At 44.7% G+C, this 27,492-nt stretch overlaps 1 protein-coding gene across 8 annotated transcripts in view; it reads left to right on the plus strand.

The window, feature by feature from the left end:
- ANAPC11 (anaphase promoting complex subunit 11) overlaps positions 1–27,492 on the plus strand; it is a 73,508-nt gene that overhangs the window by 30,558 nt on the left and 15,458 nt on the right. For 6 of the 8 annotated variants that reach the window (XM_086931167.1, XM_086931161.1, XM_086931163.1 and 3 more), the window contains one exon: positions 4,702–4,831. In XM_086931167.1, the coding sequence (XP_086787293.1) occupies positions 4,723–4,831 (109 nt within the window). In that variant the 5' untranslated portion in view covers positions 4,702–4,722. The remainder of the gene's footprint in view (positions 1–4,701; positions 4,832–27,492) is intronic. The other 2 variants (XM_086931162.1, XM_086931168.1) reach the window with 1 other exon arrangement.

A 27,492-nucleotide genomic window follows, 5' to 3' on the forward strand; every position in this document is an offset into this window, starting at 1 on the left:
CAGAGCGCAAGTGTTCAGCCATGGAAAGTAGGGCAGTCTCCGTGCTGTGGCCCGCACGGAACCCATAAAACCCACGGAAATACAACGGTGTCATTGAAAGTTAAATGCCACTTGTGGACTGCACCTATTGTGTCATCTATTACAGTAGCATACCGTGTGTAGCATGACAGCAGCAGCTTGAACCCTGCTGCCAAGACCTGTCAAAATCACTCTTTTGACGGGTAGGAAAAACTGATTTACATTTTTTTATCAGTCACCGATAAGTGAACCTTACTGCTAACATGATAGGGGGCATAATATTTTAGAGGGAAACTTGTGAGATGAGAAATGGTATATTACCCCCAGTGACAATATCCTAAACAACATTGTGACTGGTCAATCTGTAATTGGCCGTTAGAAATTTGCTCTTTCTGCAGGGTCACACCAATGTATTTCTTTTTTTGCATTTTTGCTGAACCCTGTTTTTTTCTAGCTTCAGAATTCTGTGCACTTCACCCCTGCTAACCAGTGTAATTTGATTGTGCTTCTCCTTACAACATGATCTAATCGTCATACCCCTCAATGGCATATTTAACCTAGCTATTCTATAAGTCCCTAGTATATGGTACCCACAGGGTACTCAGAGTCTGTAAGGTAAATGTAACCAATCTGCACATTCATTGTGCCACCCATTCCACTAACACTGCAAACATGACTGCCACCAGTATCCAAGCTGTGCATGTTTAAACTTCAAATTGTCAAAATAACCCTCTTAATAAGTGTAAATCCTTTAAAAATATTAATAAGTCACCCTTACTGCCTATTAAGGAAGGTGTAAGTTATTTACGAGTAGGGCATGTAACAGTTTAATGTTAAACATGTCCTTACAGTGAAAAGGCCCAAAAGACTACTTCCACTGTAACAGGTTTGCTGTTCCATAGAAACACACTGGGATACAATATTACGTTTAATAAATGTTATATTCGTCTGGGAAACAGGCAGAGAAATATTTCAAGCACCTTTTTTTGACAGTTACACAAAATCCAATTTAATGATAAAGTTGATTTTGTCTATTATAGAAGAGGTACTTTAGAAAAGTTACCTTTTACCTGCCTAAAGCATATGGTGGCCTTTCTGTAAGTATTCCGCTGTCACCTGATGGCTCCCCTGTGATGAGGTGTAAACTGATCCAAGGAGCACACAATAAGCTGACCTGAATGAGCAGAGATTATATTATCCATGTGAACCTTGTAGAATATGCAGGGGAGACTAGAAGGATCCTCTTTGATATTAAAGTGTCCAGCCTTGCTTCAGTGTCGCATCGTGCTTGACAGGTCTGCCGGGGTTCCTAGTTCTTTCCATTATTTTTGAAGTTCAGGGAGGGGGGTCTACAAACGTCTATAATTCCTTAGGGCACCTTGCACTGGTAGGTGATTCATTATATTTCGGGCTGCCTCAAGCCTAGACTTGCACTTGGGCACATTATTTATTATTCACAGGGCCTTCTCCGAACTAAATAATACAGCCAAATATCGGAAAGCAACATTTGAACAGGAGTCCTTGATTTCTCCATGGGGTAAGACCCGCTACCCCCTTTAGATGTCATCCAGCTTTTCCCTATGTATTAATGGGATTCTTCCAATTATATAAATATCTCCTTTTTTCTGTCAGGCCAAATAAGATGCCCATAGGGATTCACTGCCACTCTGCTTTTATGACCAACCCAGGCAAGATCCCCATTTTGTCTATCTATATTTTTTATTCCTTAACCAGGCTTCCGATTAGTCTCTATAATTTATGTTTTCTATCTTTAGATACCGGGTGCTCACTGTCTTGTCCTTATAATGACCTGCATTAATCTGAGGTTGAAACACCATTGACTGTGGGACGTTTATAGACCACACTCTCTGTCTGAACTTCAAAAATAATGGAAGCAACCAGGAGTCCTACATTTTTAATCTTTGATGCATCGTTTTTTCACTTGTCAGTTATCAGTGTAGATTTTCTTTACGTGTGTAAGCACTGGATCTCGTAAGGACTTCAAATAAACGGATAAAAATACTTAAAAAATGATATGTGATATTTAATTTTGTGGAAATAAATTATACAGAATAAATTGACTGATCTTTACATGTTTGAAATCTTACGTTTTTTTAAAGATAAAATATTTACTGTGTCCATAATTTGGTTGCTATACACTTCTAAGTAATCTGCGATGCTCTCAATATAAAATATAGTTGGAATCTTTTTTAGGATTGATACTGTAGTCAACCATTGTTTCCTGTATACAACTGTATTACCCGAGGTTTTCAAAGATTGTGGGTTTACCCTTGTTCTTAATACCCTTCTGTGTTTGGACTTAGAAACTTTTTTTTAACTTTTTGATTACCAGACTTCCACTTGTACCCGAGGGCTCCATCGCTGTCCATCTCAAATTGCTCATAGTTCCTGGTCTGCTGTTTCAACAGACTATCATTGGCACTTTAGCACTTACTTTCACTCTTAAATGTATATCTCCGGTTAGCCTTAATATAATTTTGTTGTATTTCACTCAAAATTATTATCATTACTGTAAAATTGGTTGTTGAATTTTGTTGTGTTTTGTATCACTTTTGCTACTGTATACTAAATACTTTACACATTGCCTTTGACTTAAGCTTGACTGTTTTGGGCCCTATAACGAGTTTGGCAGTCCGAGGACCGCTAAACTCGTGGTGGCGCGGCGGTGGCAGATCCAGCCACCACTGCACAGCGAGCTGACTGCCAGATTACAACCTGTGCAGTTGAACCTCTCTGGGACCGCCGGCTCAGCCAGTAAACCGCCGTTGCCTGGAGCGGCAGTTAGAGGCCGCAATATGCTTGGCAGAGCCAAGCATATTACGAGTTTCTTCTCTGCCAGCGTTTTCATGGCGGTTGCACCGCCATGTAAACGCTGGCAGAGAGGAAACAAAGGGGGCCTACAGGACCCTATGTGCCTCCACCGCATTTGGATGTACACGGGGGGCATAACATGTGCCCCCCTGTGTGCACGCACATAGGATCCTGCACAGCAAGGACTGTCTAGTCCATACCATGCAGGAACCTTGTAGTGCGTTGCACTGCTGTGCGTTTTGCAATGGCACCATTGTAAGTTGCAACCGGGCAGGCAGGCAACCTTCGGCGTAGCTGTGGCATGGCAGTTTGCGCCGCCACTCCACCGCTCTGCCTAAAAGTAGTATTCTGCCCCTCAGTGTCATGTTGCGAGGGATTGAGCTCATGTTTATTGTATATAATTTGTGTGACATCTAGAAGGTGGTGCCCACTATCAGTTAGGTCTGTTGCACAGAAATGACCTATCAACAAATAAAGCAAGAACAGTTATATTTTATGTGCCAATAAAGTTTTCTAAATAAATTTCACAGAATGTAATGAGAACTTGAAACATTTACTCAACCGTAGATACTACTGCATGGAGAAACGTAGCTCTACTTACCAAATGTTGTGCCAAGGATTCATGCTGAAGTTGATCTTCCAGTGTTTCGAATAAACATGACAAAAAAGTGATTTCAACTTGACACATTTGTTGCCTAAATGGAAATTGGGAATGTGTCAAAACATTTCATCAAAATTTTACTTGCTGGTGTCTCTGAAAAGTACATTGGTTGGGGATTTTTTAGCCTGGCATGACTCATTATACCCAGTTTTCCTGTCTCTTCTGTTGTACTGTTAGAGAGATCGGCCAACTGCCATGTTTCTTAAACACTAACAAATATTAAAGACTGTATTACATATCACCACCCTTAAGCTGAATCCTTTCAAGAAATATTTTCTATGGATTGCACCCCTCTCCCACTCGATGCCCGTATTGCAATGGCACAACAATCTGACCATTCTAGACCACAATCTGGAAATTGTACACCCTGTGCAGAATCTCTGGGGTATTTTTAGTACTGGACAAAAACCCAAAGCTTCAAACACATAAAAACACTAGTAAAAATAGCATAGCCCCAATTCAATTATGAGAAATTAAACATCTCAGTGATTTCCAGCGAAGTGATACAGGCTCTTTTGAGTTCAAGACTGTAGTACTGTAATTCCCTGCTTTGTGGAATTCTTAAGACACACCAAGCATCATGGCCAGGCCCATACCAGGGAAGAGAAATATGACCACATTAGTCCACCATTGGTCTCACCCTACTGGCTTCCAGTAATAAATCATTGCTAGTACAAACTAGCCTGCATCACTTACAAAACCTTCCACACAATTTCTTCCAAATGTCTGGCACACAAACTGAGCTTTTCACTTGAGGAAACCTATTTGACAAATGCAGGGAGCATCCGCATTGCAATCACAGCAGCTAATGAACTACACACACGATTTTACATCCCCACTTGCAATATGCAGCCCACATACCTGCAGTACTGGAAACCGCACAGACCTCGCTGCAAAGCAATCCCATGCCATACTTCAGCTCTTGCTGTGCCACGAAAAATCCATATTATAAACTCGTAATTTGAAGAAGCGCAAAATGGAAGATTTGTTGTCAGTATAAATGATGCATACCATTTTTTCTCAACACTTGCATTGTATGGAAAAGCATTCAAAGTGGTGAGACTTTATTTCCTGCGCCACACATAACTGAACATTTTTACACCAACACAGGATTTCATGAAGATGTGTGCACTACAGACGTGGAGGTGGATTGTACATTTTGTCTTTAATCTTTTTTATATGTGCCTCAGACAGAACTGACAGGTGTCCCAATGAAGGTGAAGATTAAGATGTGGCATGGAGTGGCATCCTGGCTGTGGGTGGCCAATGACGAGAATTGCGGCATCTGTAGGATGGCTTTCAATGGCTGCTGCCCTGACTGTGAGTAGTGAACGATACGAGAATGAGTCGTGTGTACATAGCAGTTGATAGGACATATTATAAACATTATATAGAGCCTATGGAGGCACTGGAGTTTGCTTTACAGGGGAGGTGATGAGCTATGAGCAGTTGTGGGGCCGGCTTGTGTGTACCAAAGAATGCAGGTAGTAAGGCATTTTTGTGTAGGAGGAGATTTTGTAGACCTGTGGATGTAGACTACTTTTCTCTTTAGTAGAGCTGCATCTGCGACAAATTTTCCACTATTTGGGATTTCCACACAAGGTCCGGGCTAGCATCTCCCTTGTTCTGTCCAAACTCGAATACGCCAATAGTCTCCACCACAGATCACCTTTAACGACCATGAAAAGACTACAATGGATTCAGAACTCCGCTGCCAGACCAATCTTACATATAAAACCGCAAGACTACATCTCCCCTGCCTTAAAAGCCCTGCTTTGGTTACTGGTTGACAGAAGGTCCACTTTCAAGCTGCTTTGTATCACCCACAAAGCGATACATAGAACAGGGCCGTTCTTCATCTGGAATAAAATCACCAAACACATTCAACAAAGGAACCTCCGCTCTAGAGTGGCACCTCGCCTCAAAATCCCAACGTACAAGTAAAAAAACATGGGTGGCACATCTTTCTCTGTTCATGCAACATCTCATACCTCTTTTACTATCCCCTCACCCCCCATCATAAGATCCACGGATAACCACCTTATCTTCGGAAAACTACTCCAGGATTGGCTCTTCCCCACATAATGCCCATACGCAAACAGAAATATATAGCATAACCCTCTGTATATAAGCATTTATTTGCACTATAGATGTGTACCTATATATGTGTATTGCTTTGTGTAGAATAATTGTTTTTCAAAAATAAAGATATTCATTAGTTCTGCGCGACAAATGAACATATTACTGATAGTTACATTATTATACGTTTTTAACATGTAAATAAGTGACTGCATAAATAAGTAAAGCTTTTATCATAACTATCTACAATTGCTTCACTATTGTATTGCAAAAAAGAACATAACAATTAATTTAACCCCTTCCATGCTGGGCCGTTTCCACCGCTGTGCAGTAAACAAAAGAACAGGGCGGGGCCGGAACAAACCCCAGCCGTCATCAGCACACGAGCGCCGCAGAGCGTGACGGCTGGGGTTCGTCACCAGCATGGAAGGGGTTAAAATACAACAACACTTAAAAGCCGGAGTTAATTTAATGCATCTTTAATCTACATCTACATATACTTACTTCCTTTATGCATCTATATACCTTCCATGTACTTTTGAATCTATATATTTGTGACTTTTCTTCTAATTCAGCATATCCAAATACACTACCCTATTTCTCACCTTATACCTCTGTCAATATATCCTCTACCTCCACTCTCTCATTCATCCCAAACCCCATACCACTACTATGATCCCCAAAATAACACTTTCTAGGCTTGTTTCTACTCCACCCCTCCTTGCATCATCTCATACCTCTTTTACTCGTCCGATCTCCCAAAACAAGCCTTTCTAAACCTTTCCCCCTGACTCTTCCCCCTCCACCTCCCTTTTACTCATCCCAAGCCTCCTCCTACTGCTATGAGCACTAAAGCAACAAAAAACACACAAAAAAAGTCTAAATCCTTCCCTCTTCTATCCCTCTACTATCCTTTCCAATCCAAATAACAGAGTAACATGTCCACCACTCAAATTCATTTTATATTTCACTATACTAATTCACCAGTAATCTCTTATAGGTTCCGGAGTAGCGTGCTACTCTCCGAAAAAGCGATTCAGCACCTCATCTGGGAAGCAAGCGCTATATAAATGCAGACCTTTTTCCCTCTTCTATCCCTCCACTATCCTTCTCAATCCAAATAACTGACTGACCTATCCACCTTTCAAATTAATTTCATATTTCACTATACTAATTCACCACTAAACCTTTATGTATTCCGGAGTAGCGTACTACTTGCCAAAAAAGCTGTTTGACGCCTCGTATGGGGTAGTAAGCAATGTATATAAATGCAATTACAATACAATACAATACAATAATGTCATTGCCAAGAAGTAATGTGTGTGTCTATTATACTCTGGAAGGGCATGTGTAACTCCTCATAAACTGTCGATGAAAGGATGACATGTCAGCTGCGGTGCCCCTAGTTCATCAATGCAGCGGGGTAAATAGTTTCTTTTTCTGTTAACTACGCACTGTAAATGAGCTTCATTCTACAGTGGATGACAAAGTTGATGACTGTCCATTCCCTACATTTATCATATCAACTACAGTAAATGTCAGGATTTTTAAGTTTACCGCACAAAACCAGTAAGTAGGCTAGCATTCACAAAGAAGGATTTTTGTAAACCAAAGGCCAGTGCAGAACCACATTCTGTGTTATATTCTCCACATCATTTATCATTCAGTATTTATGCAGCCCTTGCTGTACACTGTAATCTCTGAATGAGTGGTACCACAGTGAAGAGCATTGACTGCTTTTAGCATGAGACTAAGTGTTGCAACCCTCTAGCCAAAGGGGCTAGGGGACAGAGAGTCTGAGAAAATATTGTAACGCTTTGCAGGATAGTAAGACTGGCCTGATAAAGAAAGAGTCACTCATAGTGATTCACAAAGCATCCATTAAGACTCTGCCTGGACCGTATGTGCCCGCCCGGCCCATATCCTGCCTCTTTCCTTAGATATGACAGTGAGGGTCCACTCCAGCTCCCAACCCAGGGATACTGTGAGTTAGAAATCAAAGAATACTGAGCAGAAAATAGAGACCAGAGACCTGCGCTGTTTTCGTGAGGGTGCCAAAAAAAAGGATGTCTCACTGTACTACCCAGCCGGAGATGGATAGGTGTATGTGGGTATGAAACACTTGTGGAAAAGAGATCAGATGCATACTCATAGGAAGATTAAAGTTGGGTTGTACCAGGAGCGGTATCTTGTGCGATGGTGGTTAAGGAATGGGAAAGGGGAGCCGTGACCGGAGAGAGACTCCCTAGTGTATAGGGCAGTTATGTTCAGTACAGGTCTGGGGTGTTATAAGGAGTTCCCCAGCCGTTTTAAGAACCAGGGAAAGCTAGTAAAGCATGAGTTTGGCCAGACCTCACCTCCTCCAAGGAACAATGCCCAAGTTTGTTTTAATGCTACCATGTGATTCTGTAATCTGTACATAATTCTGCCATCCATTCACAATATGATGGGAGTGTGCAGCTGTGTATGAGTATACATCAGGGCTTGACAAATCCACTCGACCGCTCGCATTTGCGAGGTAAATTTTGTGAGGTCAAGCTATTTTTAGGTCCTACTCGCCCTTTCTGGCAAGTAGGAAAACATACTAACTTTTGTCCATCTTTGAAAACGAAGCAAATGTGACAAGATAACAAGTTTTAAAGGCCTTTTTATTGCTCACAAAGCAAATGAACAATAAAGATGCCTTTAAATCGTGTTATCTTGTCACATTTTCTCCGCTTTCAGAGACGGAGGTCAAGTAGGTTACTGTGAGGTCGAGGAGATTTTTCAAGGTACTAGACCTGCTGGACTCGTACCATTTTTCAGATTTTTCGAGCCCTGTACATGTCTTTGCTGCCACTAACACTGTGCAAGCATCTCTTCTGATGATGCTTAATACCTACAATTTCAGAGGAAATCGTGGCCATCCATCTGTTTCAGTTGTAGTTCGGCTGTTCACCTGAACTTTTGGAAAGATCCAAAAGATTCACCCTCTGTAATTTGTCAGATGTCCAGAACCAGTTGCGCAGGATCTTGAAGTAGCTGGATATCGCTTTAGCTTCTCTCTGGTCAGAAATCCTAGAATGCCATGATAAAGACCTGTCACCCTCTCTGATAACGTCTTGTACCACCGATTGCCACCTCAACCATAACCATTCCTCAAACAATTTGGAAAATGAGTGAGAAACAATCATTCAGTACAAGTCAGAAACCCCCGTGCCCTGCTATACTTTCCTCACCCATGCAAGTAGTCCTATATGGAGGTAGTCATGGATGCCATTGGGGCTTCCAAAGGCTCTCCATGAGACAGTAGACATGATGCTTATATTTCCAAAATGTGTAGTTTCGCACAGCATACTTGGTATGCAGAACATGGAACAGTTTTATGTGTCACTGTGCAAGGATTTAATCTTGTGCAGGAATTCCTGCTTTCTCCAAGAAATCCCAGTGTCGCGATATCCCTCCAATAGGGTGAGCTACATTTTTCCATAATGGCAATTTGTTAGGGACATGCAGAGCCTAATTTAAGGCAGCAGTGTTCAGCTGTGCAAGACATTATGGTCAATTGTATGGTGGGGTTGTCTGCGGAGTAGTGTGGGTCCTTAATCAAATCCACTTTTTCTGCTAAGGCCAGTCGTAGTGCATTCCAGGTCTAGCCATAGTAATACAGTGATCAAGGTTGGACCTATGTCCACAAGCTGGGAGAGCTGATACATCCGATAGGAGCTCAAGTATGGCAGTTGTCAAGCATCTTGAGATCTTGTTGACACACAAATCTCGGTCGAGCCCTTTCGAAAGCCTTGGGAGATGGTCAGTGACAGCATGGAAAACTGGTAGTTAAACCTGGGCCGACTGCCATCTTCACCTTGGAGCCCATCCCAACAGATCGAAATTAAGCTGTTCCTAGTGAGCATAACCTTTTTTTGGTTTGGAGATCCGCGGCTCAAAGTTGCCTTCTATCATGGATATAACGATTCAGGTGACTGGCATGCCTAGATACTTAAGTTGTGTATGCCTCCATTGGAAAGGGTGACCACTAATGGTTGTTCTTGAGAGCACTGGCAGAGTTTTTCTCTTGTCCATACTCACCCTGTATCCGGTGAAGCAAGAGAAATCAATGATCAGGGAAAGTAGAGAGGGTACATAGGCCAGAGGGTTAATGAGCAGAAATAGTATATTGTTAACATACAGGAAGAACTTGGAGTTTCCCACTTTTCTTTGTATGCCTTTGAATCCTGACTGTTGGCAAGTGAACACAGCTAGGCTCCATTGTAGGCAGGAAAAGCAAAGGTGAAAACGAATAGCCCTGTCGGTTCCCCCTAAAGATGACAAATCTGCTGGAGTCTAAGCTTTCACAGTTGACTTGAACCGATGCGTCCATATAGAGCCACTTAACCTTTGATATGAAATGCAACCCTAGGCAAGATATGTTTATGGTTCTAAATGAGTAATCCCAGTTGACCCTATGAAAGGCCTTCTATGCGATTGTGTCCTCCAGGAAATCTCTAGAAGGCTGTAATATTTGACACAGCATTCTCAGGCGATTGAGTGATGTTCTTGTTGGGACAAATCCAACTTGCGTGTGAAGGCTGCGGCAAGTAATCACTTTCTGGAATCTACCAGGATTGTAGCCAGTATCTTGATGTCCCCTTTAATTAGGGAAATCAATCTGTAACTGCCACAGTAGAGACTGTCCTTTCCAGGCTTCTGAAAAAATATTAGTAAGGTTTTTTGGGAGATTGATAATGAGGTACCAGTGCATTTTGCTTCCTTGAAGGCATCGAACAGCCTTTCCACAAAGTGTGCTTTGTCCATTGTATAAAACTCTTTGGGGATGCCATTACAAATAGACCATATCAAATTTTGTCCATGGGAGAGCAGCATTCTGCTTCTTCAATAGTGTCACCAAAGCTGATTCGCAAGTAGTCCAGTTTTCCTCTGCAAATACAAGTTACAGGTGTTCATGGCACCCTGATTATTTTTCTCATCCTTACAGTTCTCGTGGCCATCCCACCTCTGTTAAAGGGGTGAACTTGCTATTCAAGTCTATTGTTTATGAAAGCTAATGAAGGTGGAGCAAGCAACCTCAGTTCTTCAACATGGGTATCTTTGTTAAATTACCAAACCACCCTCCCTGATAGAGCTATCGGAATGGAGCATATGTTAAGGCCCTTAGGTGTCGACGATCTGATGCATGTGAGGGATTAACTACCTCCTTTGATATGACTGTGATGGCTCATTTTTCTCTTTTAAAAGGCAGAATATTAAAGTTTCAGCAGCAACGCAGGCCCACATATTTTACATCTATTTTGATTATCTGGTTGGCTTTTACATATAGTGTGCTCATTTTGTTAAATTATGAAGAGTAGAAAGACAGACTTACCTGACCTAGGCATTACATGTGTATGGTCGGAGAGAGTTATTTCTTTTGAAATAGTGTTCTGGGATCCTGCACATGTGCAGAGATATTTAAATGGTTAATTAGAATACCTCTCATTGCAGCACGTTTTAGCCTGAAGCAGTTACCATCACTCTTGGATTTTGGTAGATTTCCATCAGTTTTCTGCTGTATTGAGTTCTTGTCAACATTTTGGTGACATTATACTTCTGTAGGGAAGCAATGACTTGGACCCGATCTAAAGATTTCTATAGCAGTTCTGCCCTTTGTGATGATGATTCTACTAAGAGTATCTCCTGTGTCTTCAGTGTTGGAACTTTACTTTCCCTTAATCTTCATGTCATGGAGTTTTGATCTCTCTTTTTTTGTTTTGTTTATTAATCGTAAATACAAAACAAAGAGGACATACTAACCACATTATATAAAGCTGACCAATTTACAAACTCCACAATCTCATCTTATAAATGGGCAATAAGTAAAACGAGTTCCATAATCCATATACAACGTGATAAAAAGAGTGAACCCCATAGACTATTGAGTCACCAATTTAAAATGTACACTAATAAAAAAATGCCGATTCTTATCCTGTTTTTCCTGGTGCGCAATACCAGCATTCCGAATAGCAGCTCAATGATGGCCTGTAACCCCTACATTGATGACATATGTGATTATAGTCTTTCCTTTAAGAAATGGTACTTCATCATTAATTTTAATTCTACCTCCTGAGCTCTCTCCCGGGGGCTACCCTCCTTTTAACTGTTACAGTAGCATCCAGAGGTCAACAATGTTAACATTTATACAAAAAGTCACCAAAGTAATGAATGACCTAGTACCATTTTTAAACGTGGTTGCAGCATACCCCTCCCATTTCTTTCAGATCTCCGCACCGCCCCTATCCTCTTCGCGTAGGCCTCTTCAAATTTGTAGGTCCTCTCCAGCTTAAGTAGCCATTGAGCTAATGAAGGGATTTCCTGAGATCTCCCAATTATGTAATATTAAAGATCTGACTACTGCTATGGCTAGGAAAACAAAGGATTGACTATACAATGAGAGCTGGCTAACTATATAGGAGAAACCAAACCACACCAACGATACACATGGAAGGATATCTCTTGTCAGACATCTACTGCTATACCTAAACACCTCCTCCCAAAAATACTGTAATCTCGGGCAAGTAAAGAATATGTGTCCAATCCTCCGCCTCTGGCCGATTACATCTACAACAATCATTCGGTGTCATAGGAAACCATTTATGGAGTCTGGAAGGAGTATAATGGGCCACCCATCTAGAGAGGAAGGGCATTCTTTGAAAATTGGTCGCCCTCAACTTCCTGTGGCCAAGCTCACAGTCGTCTCCACTCCTGGCTGTTAATCCAGCAATTGGTTTCCTAAGCAATTTTTGGGAGCATTGTTTCAATGAGGTTTGTATTTGTGTCCTGGCATAATAACCTATACCAATTGCCAATACCAGTTATATTTATCTCAAAAACTGATTTTAAAATCAATTTAACTCTCTGACTGATTCCTGTATAGTTGGTCAGGAGAAAGGATGTAATCTGTCTAAAGCTTAACCATAAATCGCAGCTCTCTGGATGTTTAATTTCTCTGGGTTCAGGTACAAAATCAAGTTGTTAGCAAACAACTGAATTATGGCCATTCCTGCTAGGGGAGCTTGGATTGATCCGTTAGATCTAATTTTTTTTTTCTCCAATGGCTCAATAAAAAATGAGAATAAAAGGGGAGAGAGAGGGCACCCCGGCCTAGTACCCAGCCTTATCACCACTTCTCCTGCCTCCTCGGAATTTATAATTATTTTTGCGGTGGCTCCCCTATAAATTATTTCTAGCATCTTGATCAGATGGTGTGGAAAGTCAAACTCTACCAAAATAAAAAAAGAGGGCCTGCCAATCCACCAGATCGAATGCCTCTTCCGCGTCCATAATTAAGATGGCTGCATCCTCCTTACTCGCAGAGAAACAGTCGATGGCCTGGATCAGGAAAAAGGTATTTGTAGCCATGGATTTTCCAGGGAGAAACCCAGTTTAATCTGCATGTACCAAATATTGCACACAGCCAGCAATTCTATTTGCCCAGATTTTCATAAAAAAGTTTATAATCTACGTTTAGTAGACTTATTTGGCGGTAAGAGCTTGGGTCTTTAGGGTCCTTATCCTTCTTTAAAATTGAAATTCCAACTGACTCCTTAAATCTATCTGAGACCTCCATTCCGTTCATAATTTGATTTTATAGTGATATCAAGAATGGGGTGAGTTCATCTAAAAACAATTTATACACTTTAACAGGAAACCCATCATTGCCACTTGTCTTCTCATTTGCCATTTTTTTAATGATTTCCCTTAATTTCGCGATGGTGATTTGTTCACCTAGGAGCATACGATCCTCCTCACTAATTGGAGTGTCATAAAATATTCCGCAAGAGCTCGAGGGTTCACTATCTGTACTTCCGCGTATATCTTACTAAAAATGGGCCACAAAAATGTCGGCAATTTTGTCTTTGTCATTCTTCAGGCACCTAGTACTAGGATCTCTAATTTGTGGAATAGACTGTTTGCTCTGATGCGTTTTTGTGGACCAGGCTAAAAATTTGCTGATATGCTGGGTCTCCTCGTAAACCTTTTGTCGAAAAGCTTTGCTTCCAGCAATTTCATTGAGCATAAAAAAAACTTTCAGCTCCACCTTTGCTCTTAAAAATTCCTGCTTGAGTGCCTCTACCTCCGGGTCCCCAGTTGACCTACCTGAGAATTCCTTCCTAGCCTGTTCCACTGCCTCCTGAAATCCCGCAATCTTGAGTTTCCTTAACTTGCAGATTGGCCCTGTATGCCACCACCTGTCCCCTAAAAGTGGCCTTTAAAGCTTCCCACATCATAAAACCTGTTGCCGTAGTCCCATTTTCCTTAAACACCACTTTATGAACCTGGGCGGTCCCTCGAGGGACGGAGGGGCAGGACATTGAGGCCTTTGTCGTGGAACGGTTTCACCATATCCTAGGAGACTCCCCCTAGCAACGGATCAAACTCGACCGGACGCATCACGTGGGACCTAAGAGGTCGGCGACTGCCCCATCTCCCAACATACTAACATGCGTTCACGACTTTCAGCTCAAAGAACGCATCCTGCGTGAGGTGCGGGCCAAGCACCCCATAGACTTTCGCTCCTGCAGGCCTCTCCTGTTCTAAGACCTAGCGGCCTCAACCTTACAGAAACGGCGGGAGTTCTGACCTGTCACAGCTTTCCTGCACTTCAAGGACGTCTCTTACTCTTGGGCCATCCATTCAGGCTTATCTTTAAGTGGGAGGGCAGGCTCCGCCAAATGCGCTCTCTCCGGGAGACCTCATCACTTCTTAGCCTTCCTGACTGTGACCGTGATACGCCAGAGAGAGAAGGCCCCAGTGGACGTTGTGACACAGCACGCTGTCATTGAGTTGGGAAGTCCCCTCTGTATCTTCGTCCAGACCTGGAAGCCATGGCTAAAGAACACACGGCCGTGCTGAACTCTCTGTCAGGGGAATCCTCTGCCGCAGACTGGGGCTGACCGGCTATGGTAACGACAGCTGTCACTCATTTGGGATCCAGATAGCTGTATTTGGTGGGGCCCTGTGCGGGGTGGGGGCGGCGGGAGTTCCTGCAATCCATCTCGCGCTTCTCCATGGGGCGGACTGCCCAGGACTTCTTTGAACTTGGTACGTTGATGCTCTTCGTTGTATGTTTTTTGTTAGGGGTTTTTGTCTTCACTCCTCCTTCCTCTAGCTCTGAAGGGTTGAAGATATGTATTTTTTTGTCCCTCTATATTCGCAATTGTAGGCTTGGGGGTGGTCAACACTATCACCTCCTGGGTTCCTTCACATGACAACTCACATCTTGTCCCTTAACGTTAAGGGGCTTAATAATCCTACTAATAAATTACGAGCCGTCCCGTCCTTCCATAAGCACTCTGGAGCCCACATTTGTCTGCTTCAAGAAACGCACCTTCTGCCAACTGACACACACAGATTGAGATCCAGGGACTTCCCATATCAGATGTTTTCCTCTCAAACTACTATGACGGTGGGGGTGGCGATACTAGTCTCTGCTAAATTACTGAGCCAAGTGGGCAGCAAACAGGCCGATATCAAAGGCAGACTCCTGGCACACACTTTTGCCCTGGGCCCACAGTCACTCCCAGTTGCTACCAATGGAACCAATGTTCCCAATGAGAGCCAAGACGGGTTCATCCGGGAAGTGGTCCATGAGTTGACGTGCCTCCCTGACAGCGCTACACTATTGGGAGGGGACTTTAACCTGGCCGTTGAGGGGGCATTAGACCAATCAAGGCAGCGGTGAAGACAGACTGGGGCCTTGTCTGATAATGGGAGGCAGCTGTTGGCAGAGGCTGGACTGGTAGACGCCTGGTGACTGCGCCATCCAGGCTCCATGGAATACACCTTTTACTCACACCCACACAAGACTTATGCCAGGATTGACCACATACTCGCCTCTGACTCGTTAGCGCAACAGACACGTGAGGTAGAGATCCTTTCATGCCCCTTATCTGACCACTCAGCAGTGCAGATATCCCTGTCTTTGCACCCTCACCGCCCCTCCTGTAGGTTCTGGCGCCCCCAAGAGATGATGCTCCAGTGCCCCTCGGTGGTGCAGCAAATTCATGACTGTATTACCAACTATCTAGACCTTAATGACTCCTTAACCATCTCCACAACAACTCTCTGGGAAGCCCTAAAAGCGGTGGTCAGGGGAGAACTTTTGGGCATAGCGGCAGCAGACAAAAAGGATAGGAGGGAAAAGAGGGAGCGACTAACTGGGGAGGTTGTCAAACTGGAGCGAATCCCCCAATGGACAGGGGCACCTAGGGTCTGGAAGCAGCTTAAGGCAGCCAGGGCACAGCTGGCGGGCCTGGATCTGGATAGGGCTGAGTACTTCACTTGCGGCACGCATTCTATGTGGGGGGGATAGCTCCTTGCTAACAGGTTACGCGGGTAGCGATAAGCCTCTCGCATCACTGTGATTCTGGATCAACCGGGGCGGGATCATGATGTGGATCATGAAATTGCGGTCACATTCCGGCAGTTTTATGAGACTCTTTACGCGGCCCAGACCCTGCCAACAGATAGCCCGGACCAATATTTGCAGGGAGTCCCCACAGCCAAACTTCTACTGGGTCAGACGGAGGAGTTCCCATTCGATTGGAAGAGGTTATTGCTGCAATCTCTCGCATAAAGCTCCAGGTCAGGACGGATTCTCCTCTGTTTTCTACGCAAAGTTCTGTGCCGTTCTGGGTCTATAATTTGATTGAGACTGCCCCTGCTGCCTCCCTCCCATCCGTTGATTACGGTCATACCCAAACCAGGTAAGGATCGGCGTCTATGTGGCTCTTTTCGCCCTAAATTCCTCCTGAACGTAGATTTAAAAATCTTTACTGGGATCCTGGCGCAGAGACTTTCCCGTCATCTACACGGGTTAATGGATCTGGGCTTGTTCCAGGCCGTCAGTTCTCTGATAATACAAAACTGCTCCTTCATCTAGTGGACAGTTCTGAGCGATTCCACGCGGAGCGTCTGATCTTCTCTGTCGGCGCTGAGAAAGCGTTTGACAGGGTCCATTGGCCGTACCTCAAGGTGACTCTGCTCCACTTCGGCATACCTGACCGCTTTATTGATTGGTTTTGGGAGCTACGCGAACCCTACAGTTACGGTGTGGGTGAAAGGGGCCGCCGCCTCGTTGGCCTCCCCATATTCAGGGGGACATGACAGGGTTGCCCTCTGTCACCGCTCCTGTTCGCCCTGTATATGGAACCCATGGCCCAACGAGTGCGGGACGACCCTAGCATCAAGGGGGCGCATTTCAGAGGGACGGAACACAAACTATGCCTTTATGCCGACGATGTGGTGGCCGCGCTGAAACACCCTAAGGAGTCCTTGCCTGCATTTGTGGCTGAGCTAGACAGGTTCGCCCTAGCATCGGGCTTCAAGATCAATGTGCATAAGTCTCAGGCCTTAGACCTCTCTTTGGCACCTGAGACACTGGGGCTGTTGCAGCGATCCTATCCGGCCCAGTGGACTCAGGACTCAATCCCCTACTTGGGCTTGCAGGTTTCAGCCACCATACAGGCCACCAATTAATCAAACTACACAACAATATTGCAGCAGGTCCGGGATTCCCTTCGGGAAATTAAAACCCCACTCGCTATCATGGCTAGGCCATATAGCAGCATTGAAAATGGTGATACTACCCCAGATACTCTATTTGTTTCATACACTACCGTTGGTGCCCCCGACGGGAGTTATCCGTTCACTGCAGCGGGATATAGAGCACTTATTCTGGAGGGACCAGCGGGCCCGGCTACGCAGGGATCTTGTCGAGGGAGGCTTGGGGGTCCCTGATTTACTAGCTTTCTAGCGGGCAGACGGCTCAACTGAGCGCTCAAGTTGAGTGGTCCCGTACGAAATCTGAGAAGGTCTGGTTATTTATGGATAGGTCTCCTTGCTGGTCTGCCTTTGTGGGGGTTTCCCTTTCCTGCGGGTGGCGGAGGCCTCGAAATCTATATCTCTCTAAGGTCACCCATCCTATCCTATTGGCCTGGGATAGGGTTGCTACTTCTAGAGGACTTGAGGACTTACGACCTTTCCGTCCCCGATAATACCAGTGGAGAAGCGTAGCTCAATGGTTAGAGCGGCAGACCCTGATGCAGAGGTCTGTCCCGGGACCAGGGTTCAATTCCCGCCTCGGCGGCTCTTGGACTCAATCTCCCCGGACCTGATAATTCTCACCTCGGTGCCTAGTCTAATCATGGGTCCCACTCTGTGACTCTGGGCAATAGCTTGCTTAATCTCCCCAACAGTCCCAGCAGCGCTTGGATGCCTGGCTTCACCTTGGGGGTGCCCAGGAGTGGACAACTCACAGGTAAGCCAGGAAGGGTTCCACAGCGGTATGAATACAGCGCTACGAGACCTCTGGGTAGAAGGCGCTATATAAATACCCACACATTTACATTTACCTACAGTATATAACCCCAACTTCACACCGGGCTTGGACGCCAAGAAGTTCTATCTCTGGACTAAGGCCACCTGCCGTTCTGTCGGCCACCTCATCGATCTCTCGGGACCCCGGTCCTTTACTGAGCCACCTACAAGTCCGACATTGGGTGTTGGGTGGGGAGGCAAAGGGGGTGCAGAGAGGCACCTTACATCGTTTGAGAAGTGGTTGCTGACCCACCATGACAAAGCCCGTCTGAATTCAGACTTATGTAAATTTATCAAACGTTCTTCTGGCGCTGGGAAGACTCTTGAGTCCGTAACGCTGGGAAGGCGAGTTAGTTTGACAAAAGAATGGCATGATATCTTCTACAGAGCTTGACATACCGCGTGCAATGTGGCTTCCACCGAGACAGCTACGAAGGTGGCCACTTACTGGTACGTGACCCCTGTTCAACTCCATTGAGGTAACTCCTCCCGCAGTCCGTTGTGTTGGAGAGCCTGTGGCTCGCTGGGCACTCTCACTGATTTGCTTTGGGATTTTCCTTCTCTTGGGGCGTACTGGCAAGAGATCTTTGATGAAATCGACACCCACTTTGACACCCAGATCCCCCGCTTTCCGGCCTATGTCCTCCTGCGCCTCCCCAACGCTCTCACGTCCCCCCCTTAAATCTCTGAGGGGCAAACGGATGGCACTTGCCCTGGGAGCAGCAGTCATAAATATACTTACTCATTGGGGTACTACGACAGTCCCAACTAGACAGGGGTGGCTTCATAGACTGTGGACTATATTGGGGATGGAAAAGATCTCTCTTTCCTTGACACACACCACAGCCTCATTTCTTGGCCTTTGGGAACCTTTCCTCACCCTACTAATGCCAGAATTCACAGAGCTTACATGTTTCAAATACTTGAGACTTCTACGGCACGCAGACCCCCTACACAAGGGGCCGCGAGCACTCTTGCTTCGTAGCGCATCTATCTATTTGCTGACATTCCCCGCTTCTGGAGACGTCTTCAATACAGCGAGGGAGGAGGGGAGGGAGGGAGGGACTTTCTCTTTTTACTGTCGTTATATTTTTCTTTGCCAAAGTAATAATTCTATGGCCGGATTCCATTCCGAGGTATACAGAGCATGTTAGCTCGTTCACTGATTCCCTTTTCTTGAAACTCAATAAAAGAAATTTAAACAAAAAAAAACACTTTATAAAATCCCGGTTTTCATCAATCCATTTTTGATCCAATAGCAATGTTTTATCAAAATGCCACCCTTATTTTTTCTCTTGGGTCGGGCAAATGTAATATAGAGAAGACCAGAGAGGGATTCGAAAAATGGATTTGAAGAAATCCAAGATTGCCCCCTCACGAGATGGTTACTTATCAAAAAGAAATCCAAACGAGATGCTGTTTTAAATCTCGCTGAGTAACACGTGAACTCGGTAGTGCCTGGATGATCAACCCTTCATCGGTCTAATGGGGCAAGATCCTCTTTTATAATTTTTAAAAGTCTGCCAGTCTTAGGTTTCAATTGCTTTTTCCCCTTGTTAGGGGTGTCCAGGCCTAAATCTTGTATTAAGTTAAAATCTCCTCCAATAATTATGGACCCATGAGCATTCACCAGCAGAGCATACACCTGTTTTGGGGCCGCACAGTCGTCCCCAATTGGTCCATGATAATTAAGCAGGACTAGGGCTACCCCATTAACTAAGGCTTCTATCCAAATCAACCTAGCACCCATATCCCGGATCGCCTTACCCACCTCCCAGTCTAACTCTGTAGATAAAAGGATGCCCACTCCCCGCACTGCTGCATGGGCCGAGACAAAGTATGCTTGGGCATTCTCTTGGGGAGAGTAAAGTTGGGGGAGTTAGATTTAAGATGTGTCTCCTGCAAAGAAATTACCTGAGGGGAAAAAGATTCTGACCATTTTAGCATTGCTCCCCTTTTTTGTGTGTTCAAAAAGCTGTGCACGTTGCAAGAAATTACCTTCAACAATTGTGCCGTTCTTCAATCAAATTGTACCACTTTACAAAAAGTCTGCTAGATTCTCTCATCTGTCTACTTTCCAGTTGTAACCACTCTTCTAAAAGAGTCACATATAGTCCCTTGATGACCGAGATATTGCCAAATTCAACTTGGCCTCCGAAATGAACCATGTTGCCAATCATCCTAATGTCCCGAATCTGTCCGCTACCTGTACGCTCAATTTTTTATGGCTACACCCTCCTTCCCCCCCACCCCTGCCCACCCCAGACTGTCTGTGGAGTGAGGTAGCCCTTTCCTCACAGCCACAACCTCCCTCCATCAACAAGGTCCCTTGACTTGGCACCCGGGAGCACGTCTCCCCCCACCCCCTTCCTCCCTGTGAACCAAACCTTTTTAGGTAGATTAGCCCGAGAGTGTTCATACTGAAAGTATTTGTAGAGTTGCTCATACTGCCTTGAAAAGGCCCTAGCGCAAACTGTTCCTCCACTGGTACATACTGCTATCAGCAAGCACAGTGCCTCTAGTCTAAACTCCTAATAACACTTATACATAATGTATCTTTTCCCCCCTGAAAAGACAAAATATCGATATCTGAGATAGATCGAGTTAGAGATAAAATAGACCTAATATCTAGGGTACCTAGGATTTCCAGATGTTCTAGTATATCTTACACTGTAATAATATTCAAGCTTTAAATCCCATTACGAAACCTAACCGTCCTAACCCTCCTATACTACACACACCAGGGAGGGTAGAGCTGACCTAGTGCTTTTCCCCATTTGCCAATAGTATTATTCCCCCTCACCCGATGAGGGGTGGAAGATATAGTGCAATAGAGCAAATAGAGCAACATTTTTTTTTAGCCGTAAACACAGTATTGAAGTACCAGAGCACTTCAATTCTCCGAAAGTCCAAGCCTCATTAAAACAATGGTCCACAGAGGGAGAACAACGAGAAAAGTGCAATTTGTGCGATAGTGCAAATTTTAGCTTTGACGAGAAAGCAGTATCATAAATTGCTCCCCCCGATCCTTTGCACATTTCCAAGCAAAGAAATTCTTTCATCACAAGGCTTCTGGTGATTAATAAAGAAGAATACAATCTCCAACCCCCTCAGCATAAAAGGGGGATAGGTAAAGTGGCATGTGCAATTGTACAAAAAATGACGATTTCCAGCTGTAGGCAAACTGCTCATAGTGCGTCGTGCAGAGTTCATTAGTGCAAATACATGCAAGTCTTTCAATCTATGAATAAAATGCAAGGAAACAAAAAAAAGTACGCAGAACAAAGTGCATTTTCAAACTTCACAATATTCACAAGGCTAAGGAGAAAATAAAGAAAACGCCATTGCGAAAATAGTACCTTTACCATCAAAGACCAGAAAGGCAATGGCAATGGCTCAATCCAGCGCAACTAACCCCAGAGGACAGCGAAATGCACATTGGGAAAAAGTTGGTACAGTCTGATTGAACTTGAATTGAAGTTTTAAGCTGCGTAAAGTGTCTTGAGTGCAAAAAAAAAAACCCAGGGAAGCAGTGACTTGTACCCGATCTAAAGATTTCTATAGCAGTTCTGCCCTTTGTGATGCTGATTCTACTAAGAGTATCTCCTGTTTCTTCAGTGATGGAATTTTACTTTCCATTAATCTTCATGTCATGGAGTTTTGATTTCTCATCACAGTCATCCTCTCTTTCCATGCTAAGCCTGTGTTCGCCTGTTGCAGTACTGCTTGGAATGGTACACACAATACTTCTGCTTGAGAGATCGGGTATTTCGGTCCTCCAGGCAAAGGGTACGATTTTTGAAATTATGTTTGTGGCTAGCTTGGTCAGCTGTTCCTTGAGCATTACTCTGTCTCATTCAGGGAGGACCATCTCCCATAACGAAGTTTACTGCTAAGCAACAGGCGGATTTCATTTGGCATTTAAATGTAAGTACATTTTCCCTAAATACAATTGGACACAATAATTGAGTATTTTAGCTCAAATCCTAGGGGACCCCCGTGAAGCCTTTCTGCCACCAGCTGCCTACCTGCACTTGAGAACAGTCCGGGGGGGGGGGAATGGGGGACGGAAGGGGGGGGGATAAAGGGTGGGGGGGCTGCAACGGACGACCACCTTCACGCTTTGCCACCAGCCAAACCGAGGGGACTACACTTCCCATAGTCCCGCTCTGGCACCTGTCACCGCAAAAGCGCCAAGAGGCGCTTTAAAAACGCTTGTGGGCTCCCGCAGCGCGGGACCCCCATGAAGCCTTTCTGCCACCAGCTGCCTACCTGCACTTGAGAACAGTCCCAGGGGGGCTGCAATGGACGACCACCTTCACGCTTTGCTGCCAGCCAAACCGAGGGGACGACACTTCCCATAGTCCCTGCTCTGGCGCCTGTCACCACGCCACTGCATAAGCGCCAGGAGGCACTTTAAAAACGCTTGTGGGCTCCGGCAGCGCGGGCGGGTGTGCCCGGGCCAAGGGCGGGCCCGTCCGCGCCCGTCAAAGGCCGGAAGAGGTTGGGCTTGGCCGCCCCCCCTGAGCAGTTGTTATCGGCGTGTGCACAGTGAAGAAAAAGTGCGGGTAAACTTTCTATTAACCCCCATATAGACTTGGAGGTATAGACTATTTGGCAATAATCATCGGGCCCTGACGTAGCTATATTGACCAGGATGGCGTAAAGACTCCGATTACACGGTCTCACTAAACTCCCGCCACAAAAACAAAACCTTGGACTGCGCGGTGCCCTGCTAAAGACTGTGGACTGCCGTATCATTGGTAGTAGGGAAAAAAAATTAAATCTATTTTGGGTAGTGTGCCTTTTACACTAATTCGCAGGGTCTAACTAGCTTTATTAACAAAGGGTTGGGGAGTGTTAAGATGGGGAATAGGGTGGACCCAAGTAGAAATAAAACTAAAAATAAAGTTCCCCCAGTGCCACAAACATCAATAGATAAAATGCTACAGAGGGCTATTGGGGTGGTTAACGCAGAGATTGAATTAACAGAGCGGAGGTTGTCGTTCACTCCGGATATATTCTTACACACATCTGATCCATCCATATCAGTTGCTACGCCCCAACCACAAGAGGTCATACAAATTGAGACACCCACCCAGGATATTCCCCCCCAAAAAGCCTTGCGCAAGGATAGGCCAGGTATAACTGCCCTCAAGACTGGCAAACGCAAATTAACTGTCGAGGCTGGCCCTAGGGAAAAAAACCCTGTGGGGAGAAAGTGGTTACAGAGGATAGCAGTTTAGGGTATGATTCTGAAGAGGACACACATCAACCTTCTAGCGGAGACACTCTTTATCCACCATGGGCACACGACCTAATGGTCGCTTCACACGACAAAGTGAGGGGCACACTTAGATTTGAACTAGCCCCTCTAATCACTAGATTGGATACAATTGAGTAATTGTTGGCTAAGGGGGCTGTGGGAATTGCCGCCCCGCCAATCCCGGCCACAAAGCATATAGGGGGGAGATGGCAAGTGACTGTGATGGGGCTACCCTTGCATTAATACACGCAGTAGAGGGAGAACGTACTATGGGGGACCATCTACTACATTTGATGGTGGCGTAGTAAAAGGCAGACATGTGAAGAATAATAACCCCAGTGAGGTTTCGAGAATAGAGCGTAGCCCCCGTCCATGCATGCAGTATTAGTCCTATTCCTCCAACTCTAAGGACTGATAACAACAAGAGGAGGCAGGTAGATCACGTTTACCAAGTCGAAGGGAACACTCCCGGTAAATCTAACCTACCCCACATAAATCTCCCCCAGCATGTGCCCCATATGATGTTATATTAACAGGAACTCCACCAACTGCACCTAACGCTAGAGAGACCCCACTCGAACTTAGAAATAAATGCCTGTTCTGGCTTGCAAAATACAAATATTTCGAGCATGCTAGGGCAGGGGAAATAATCATGGTGCGAAGAGTAGGGTGGGTGGGAACACGCAGGAAGCTAGAACCAGGGGAGTGTATTATTATCAACTTCAAAAGTCCCAATTCAGTTAGAAATCTACTCCATACTCCGACCAACCAGCAGACTGCCCCAACAGGTATTAGTCTCCGACCACTAGATTTCTTCTATCCACAGCAACACAAATCACCAATAGATAGTGTAGTACCGATATTGCAAAAAACGGACCCTGAGCTCGCAAAGGAGGGAAGATGGGACATATATAGTAGGTACCCTCAATTTAACATCAGGGTGAACAACATGTATGAAGGTTTAAAGGAGGTGGACTGACTGGGAGGGGAGTATCAGGATAGGTAAAACCCCACAATCCAGTGGCAGACCCTGACTCAGAGGGAAGCAGTGGATCCCTGTGGGCCCCTTTTAGCTGGGGGGAGTTGTGCAGACGAGGGTCCATCCTTTGGTATTCCACCTATGATTACACAGGAAGGGGGGGGGGGCGGATGCATCATCTTTAGTAGTATGGAGGGACTCCTCTAGAGAACTGGCTGTGGTATATGGCAATCCCTGTGGACTATATTCCGATGATCTGCTGGCCCTGTGTGATAGGGGTAATGTGGTACAGCGGAGAGCCAGAGCACTGGGCGATAGTATTAGAATTCTGTCCTGGAACCTGGCTGGAATTAAGAATAAATTACTCTGTCCAGACTGGGGATGTTTTGTAGACAATGATGATGTCTGTTTATTCCATGAGAAGTGGGCCCAGGAGAGCAGTCTTTGCTCCCTTTAACATATTGGCTACCATGAAGGGAAGGGGGAGATCGTCAGGCGGCCTAGTATCTGGTTGGGCACACACCTTGGCGTTAAAGCTGAGCAGATTCCAACTAATACTGATGACGTGCAATGTGTTCTTTTAACACTTGCCTAATTGGCACAAATAGCCTTACTCAATGTTTACTCTAGACCTGTACATAATGGGCAAGAATCAGGTACTAAAGAAGATCTGGGACATTTTATACCAACTTTGGATACAGCAGCTGTACCGGTATTGATAGTAGGAGGCGACTTTAATTGCCAGTTTGAGCCTCTCATCGATCCAACTTAAGATGGGCCCAATGAGGAGGATCAGTATTGGTTGATACCTGATTCACAGAATGCACACAAGCAAACAGGAATTTACGAAGGGTACTTTCAGCTACTCCGAGGTGCACAATAGAAGTTAAACTGGCCAGAAAGAAGTATAATGAGGTGATTAGAGATAGGAAGAAGGATCTCCTGAGTGAACGCTGGGACAAATTGTCTGAGGCTGCTAGCCAAAAAAAGGGCAATATCTTTTGGGCAGCAGTAAGGGACTTTCGTTCTATGGGCCAGTCTTCGACGCCGATTAGCTGTAATATCTCCAGTGATGCATGGGTTGAACATTTTTCAGGAATCTATGCCTCACCACTCTCGTGAGGCAACCTTTACTCCAGGTAGCCTGGTACCTATAGAAATAAGTATTTTAGAAGTTGTAGAAGCCATCAACCAGAGCCTAGGTAATAAGGCGCCGGGTCCAGACGAGCTCCCTATCGATTTAATTAAGTAGAACCCGGATTTCTGGGCCCCTTTGCTTGTGAATGTTTTTAATAATTAAACTTTGACAAAATTACCCGAGACTTGGGCTAGCAGTATAATAGTCCCGATTTTTAAGAAGGGAGATAGATCTCTTCCATGCAATTATAGACCTATTTCCCTAATAGACAATACCCTTAAAATTTTAGGAAGAGTCTTGTATAACAAAATTTTGGGATGGATAGAAGCGAATGCCATATTAGATCCATGCCAGCTGGGTTTTAGGGGCAAGGTTGGAACCATCGAACAATGTCTCAACCTGAATCTAATTGTCGGGAAATACACTATTGCACGGAGGACCCCCCCATCTACATGGCTTTTATGGATCTGTCCACAGCTTTTGACCTAGTGAATAGGTCAAAGCTGTGGGCAATCCTTTTGGCAGGAGGGTTGGATGTAACATTGGTAAATTTCTTAGCGTATTTACATAGAGACCTTCAGGCTCAAGTAAGGATTGGCATGGGCGGTGAGGTTTCAGTGACTATTGATATTGGCAGGGGGGGGGGGTCAGACTAGGTTGCGTGTTGGCCCCCCTGCTTTTTATTATATATATTAATGGGCTGAATAGCTCTTTGAAAATGGCTACTTGAGATGTCCCATACATTAATAAGAAGCACATCCCCATGCTCCTTTACGCAGATGATGCGGTTCTTATTAGGCCGCACTCCAAATTCCCTGCGTCTTCTTGTCTAAAATTTTAACAATTATATGAAGGAGTTAGATCTGCGGATACATTTTAAGAAATCTTTTTTAATGTGTAGTGGGCCAGGGAAGCGTGAAATAGGCTCAATCACAATAGATAGTCAAAAACAGACCTCTGTAAGATCTTTTGTTTACTTAGGGCTGGCCTTTGCTGCGGATGGCTCTTGGGGTGAGCATTTAGCTCCCGCCAGGAGCAAGTTCGCAAAGGCCACCAATTCGATCTTAAGCCTACCCCGCCCTAAGACCACTGGGGCTCTTTTAGCAGTTCAGAAAATATACAAACTCCAGTGCACCCCGGTGGCTACATATGGTGCCGACATTTGGGGAACAGCTAATTCCTTAGTTATCCAGCAGGAAGAAAATAGGTTTTGCAGGAAATTTCTGAGCACCCCAAATCTAAACCGCCCCAATATATATGTCACAAGGAGCTTAATATCAATTTTATAACTGATTTTATTCGTGCACGACCGGCACTTTTGTGGGTATCAGTGTGGAAGAACAAAGCGGCATCCCTGACACAGCAGATTATTATGGATTGTTTACATTGCGATAAAGGCTTAGAAATCCCATGGCTAAGTGGTGTGCTCCAAAGTTTGCGCAGTGTAAAAAGAGAAAATGTTTTCCTGGACTCCATATTAGCAGAATCAGTTCCAAAAACGGAACTGCGGAATGCTCTGTACTCCCTATATAACAGCAAGCGGGATATGGTGGAGTCTAGGAAAACAATTGTGCGCAACTACATGGCCATTGAACAGCACTGTTATCCGCTCCACATGTATTTACCGATGAGTCGTTGGGAAAGGAGCCTTTTGTTTAGATTAAGAGCTGGCACAATCCGATTTGCACTTTGTTTTCCACTGGGTTATAGCCCAAATTTTAACTAAAATTTGTGCTCCTGTGATGGGAGGAGTGAGCAATCTATTATGCACTTTATATTCTTTTGAAAATATTATCTTAAATACTCTAAGCAGTTTTTTTATCCATATTTTAACAAGAGAAGACCAATCACCTTGGATGCAGCGTATCGGCGCATATTAGATTTAGATGATGTTGAACTGATTCTCCGCACTGGCACTTTTCTTAAGACTGCGATAAGGGCGCGCAGGTCTATGATGGACCCTTGATTACATGTGACACAACTTGAGAATTGTTTCAACCATTATATGTTAAAATGATGGCTTGTCTCTGTACTATTCAGAAAAGGGGGTGGTGATGGACAGAGTATCTGAATTAAACAGAACACTCATACCCAGTCAACAGATCAGGGCTTGATCCATCACCGTTTTTTTTAGCTCACTGCACCATCCCAGCTCAGAACCTGGC

The sequence above is a fragment of the Lissotriton vulgaris genome, chromosome 7, assembly GCF_964263255.1.
Source record: "Lissotriton vulgaris chromosome 7, aLisVul1.2, whole genome shotgun sequence".
Classification (NCBI taxonomy): Eukaryota; Metazoa; Chordata; class Amphibia; order Caudata; family Salamandridae; genus Lissotriton; species Lissotriton vulgaris.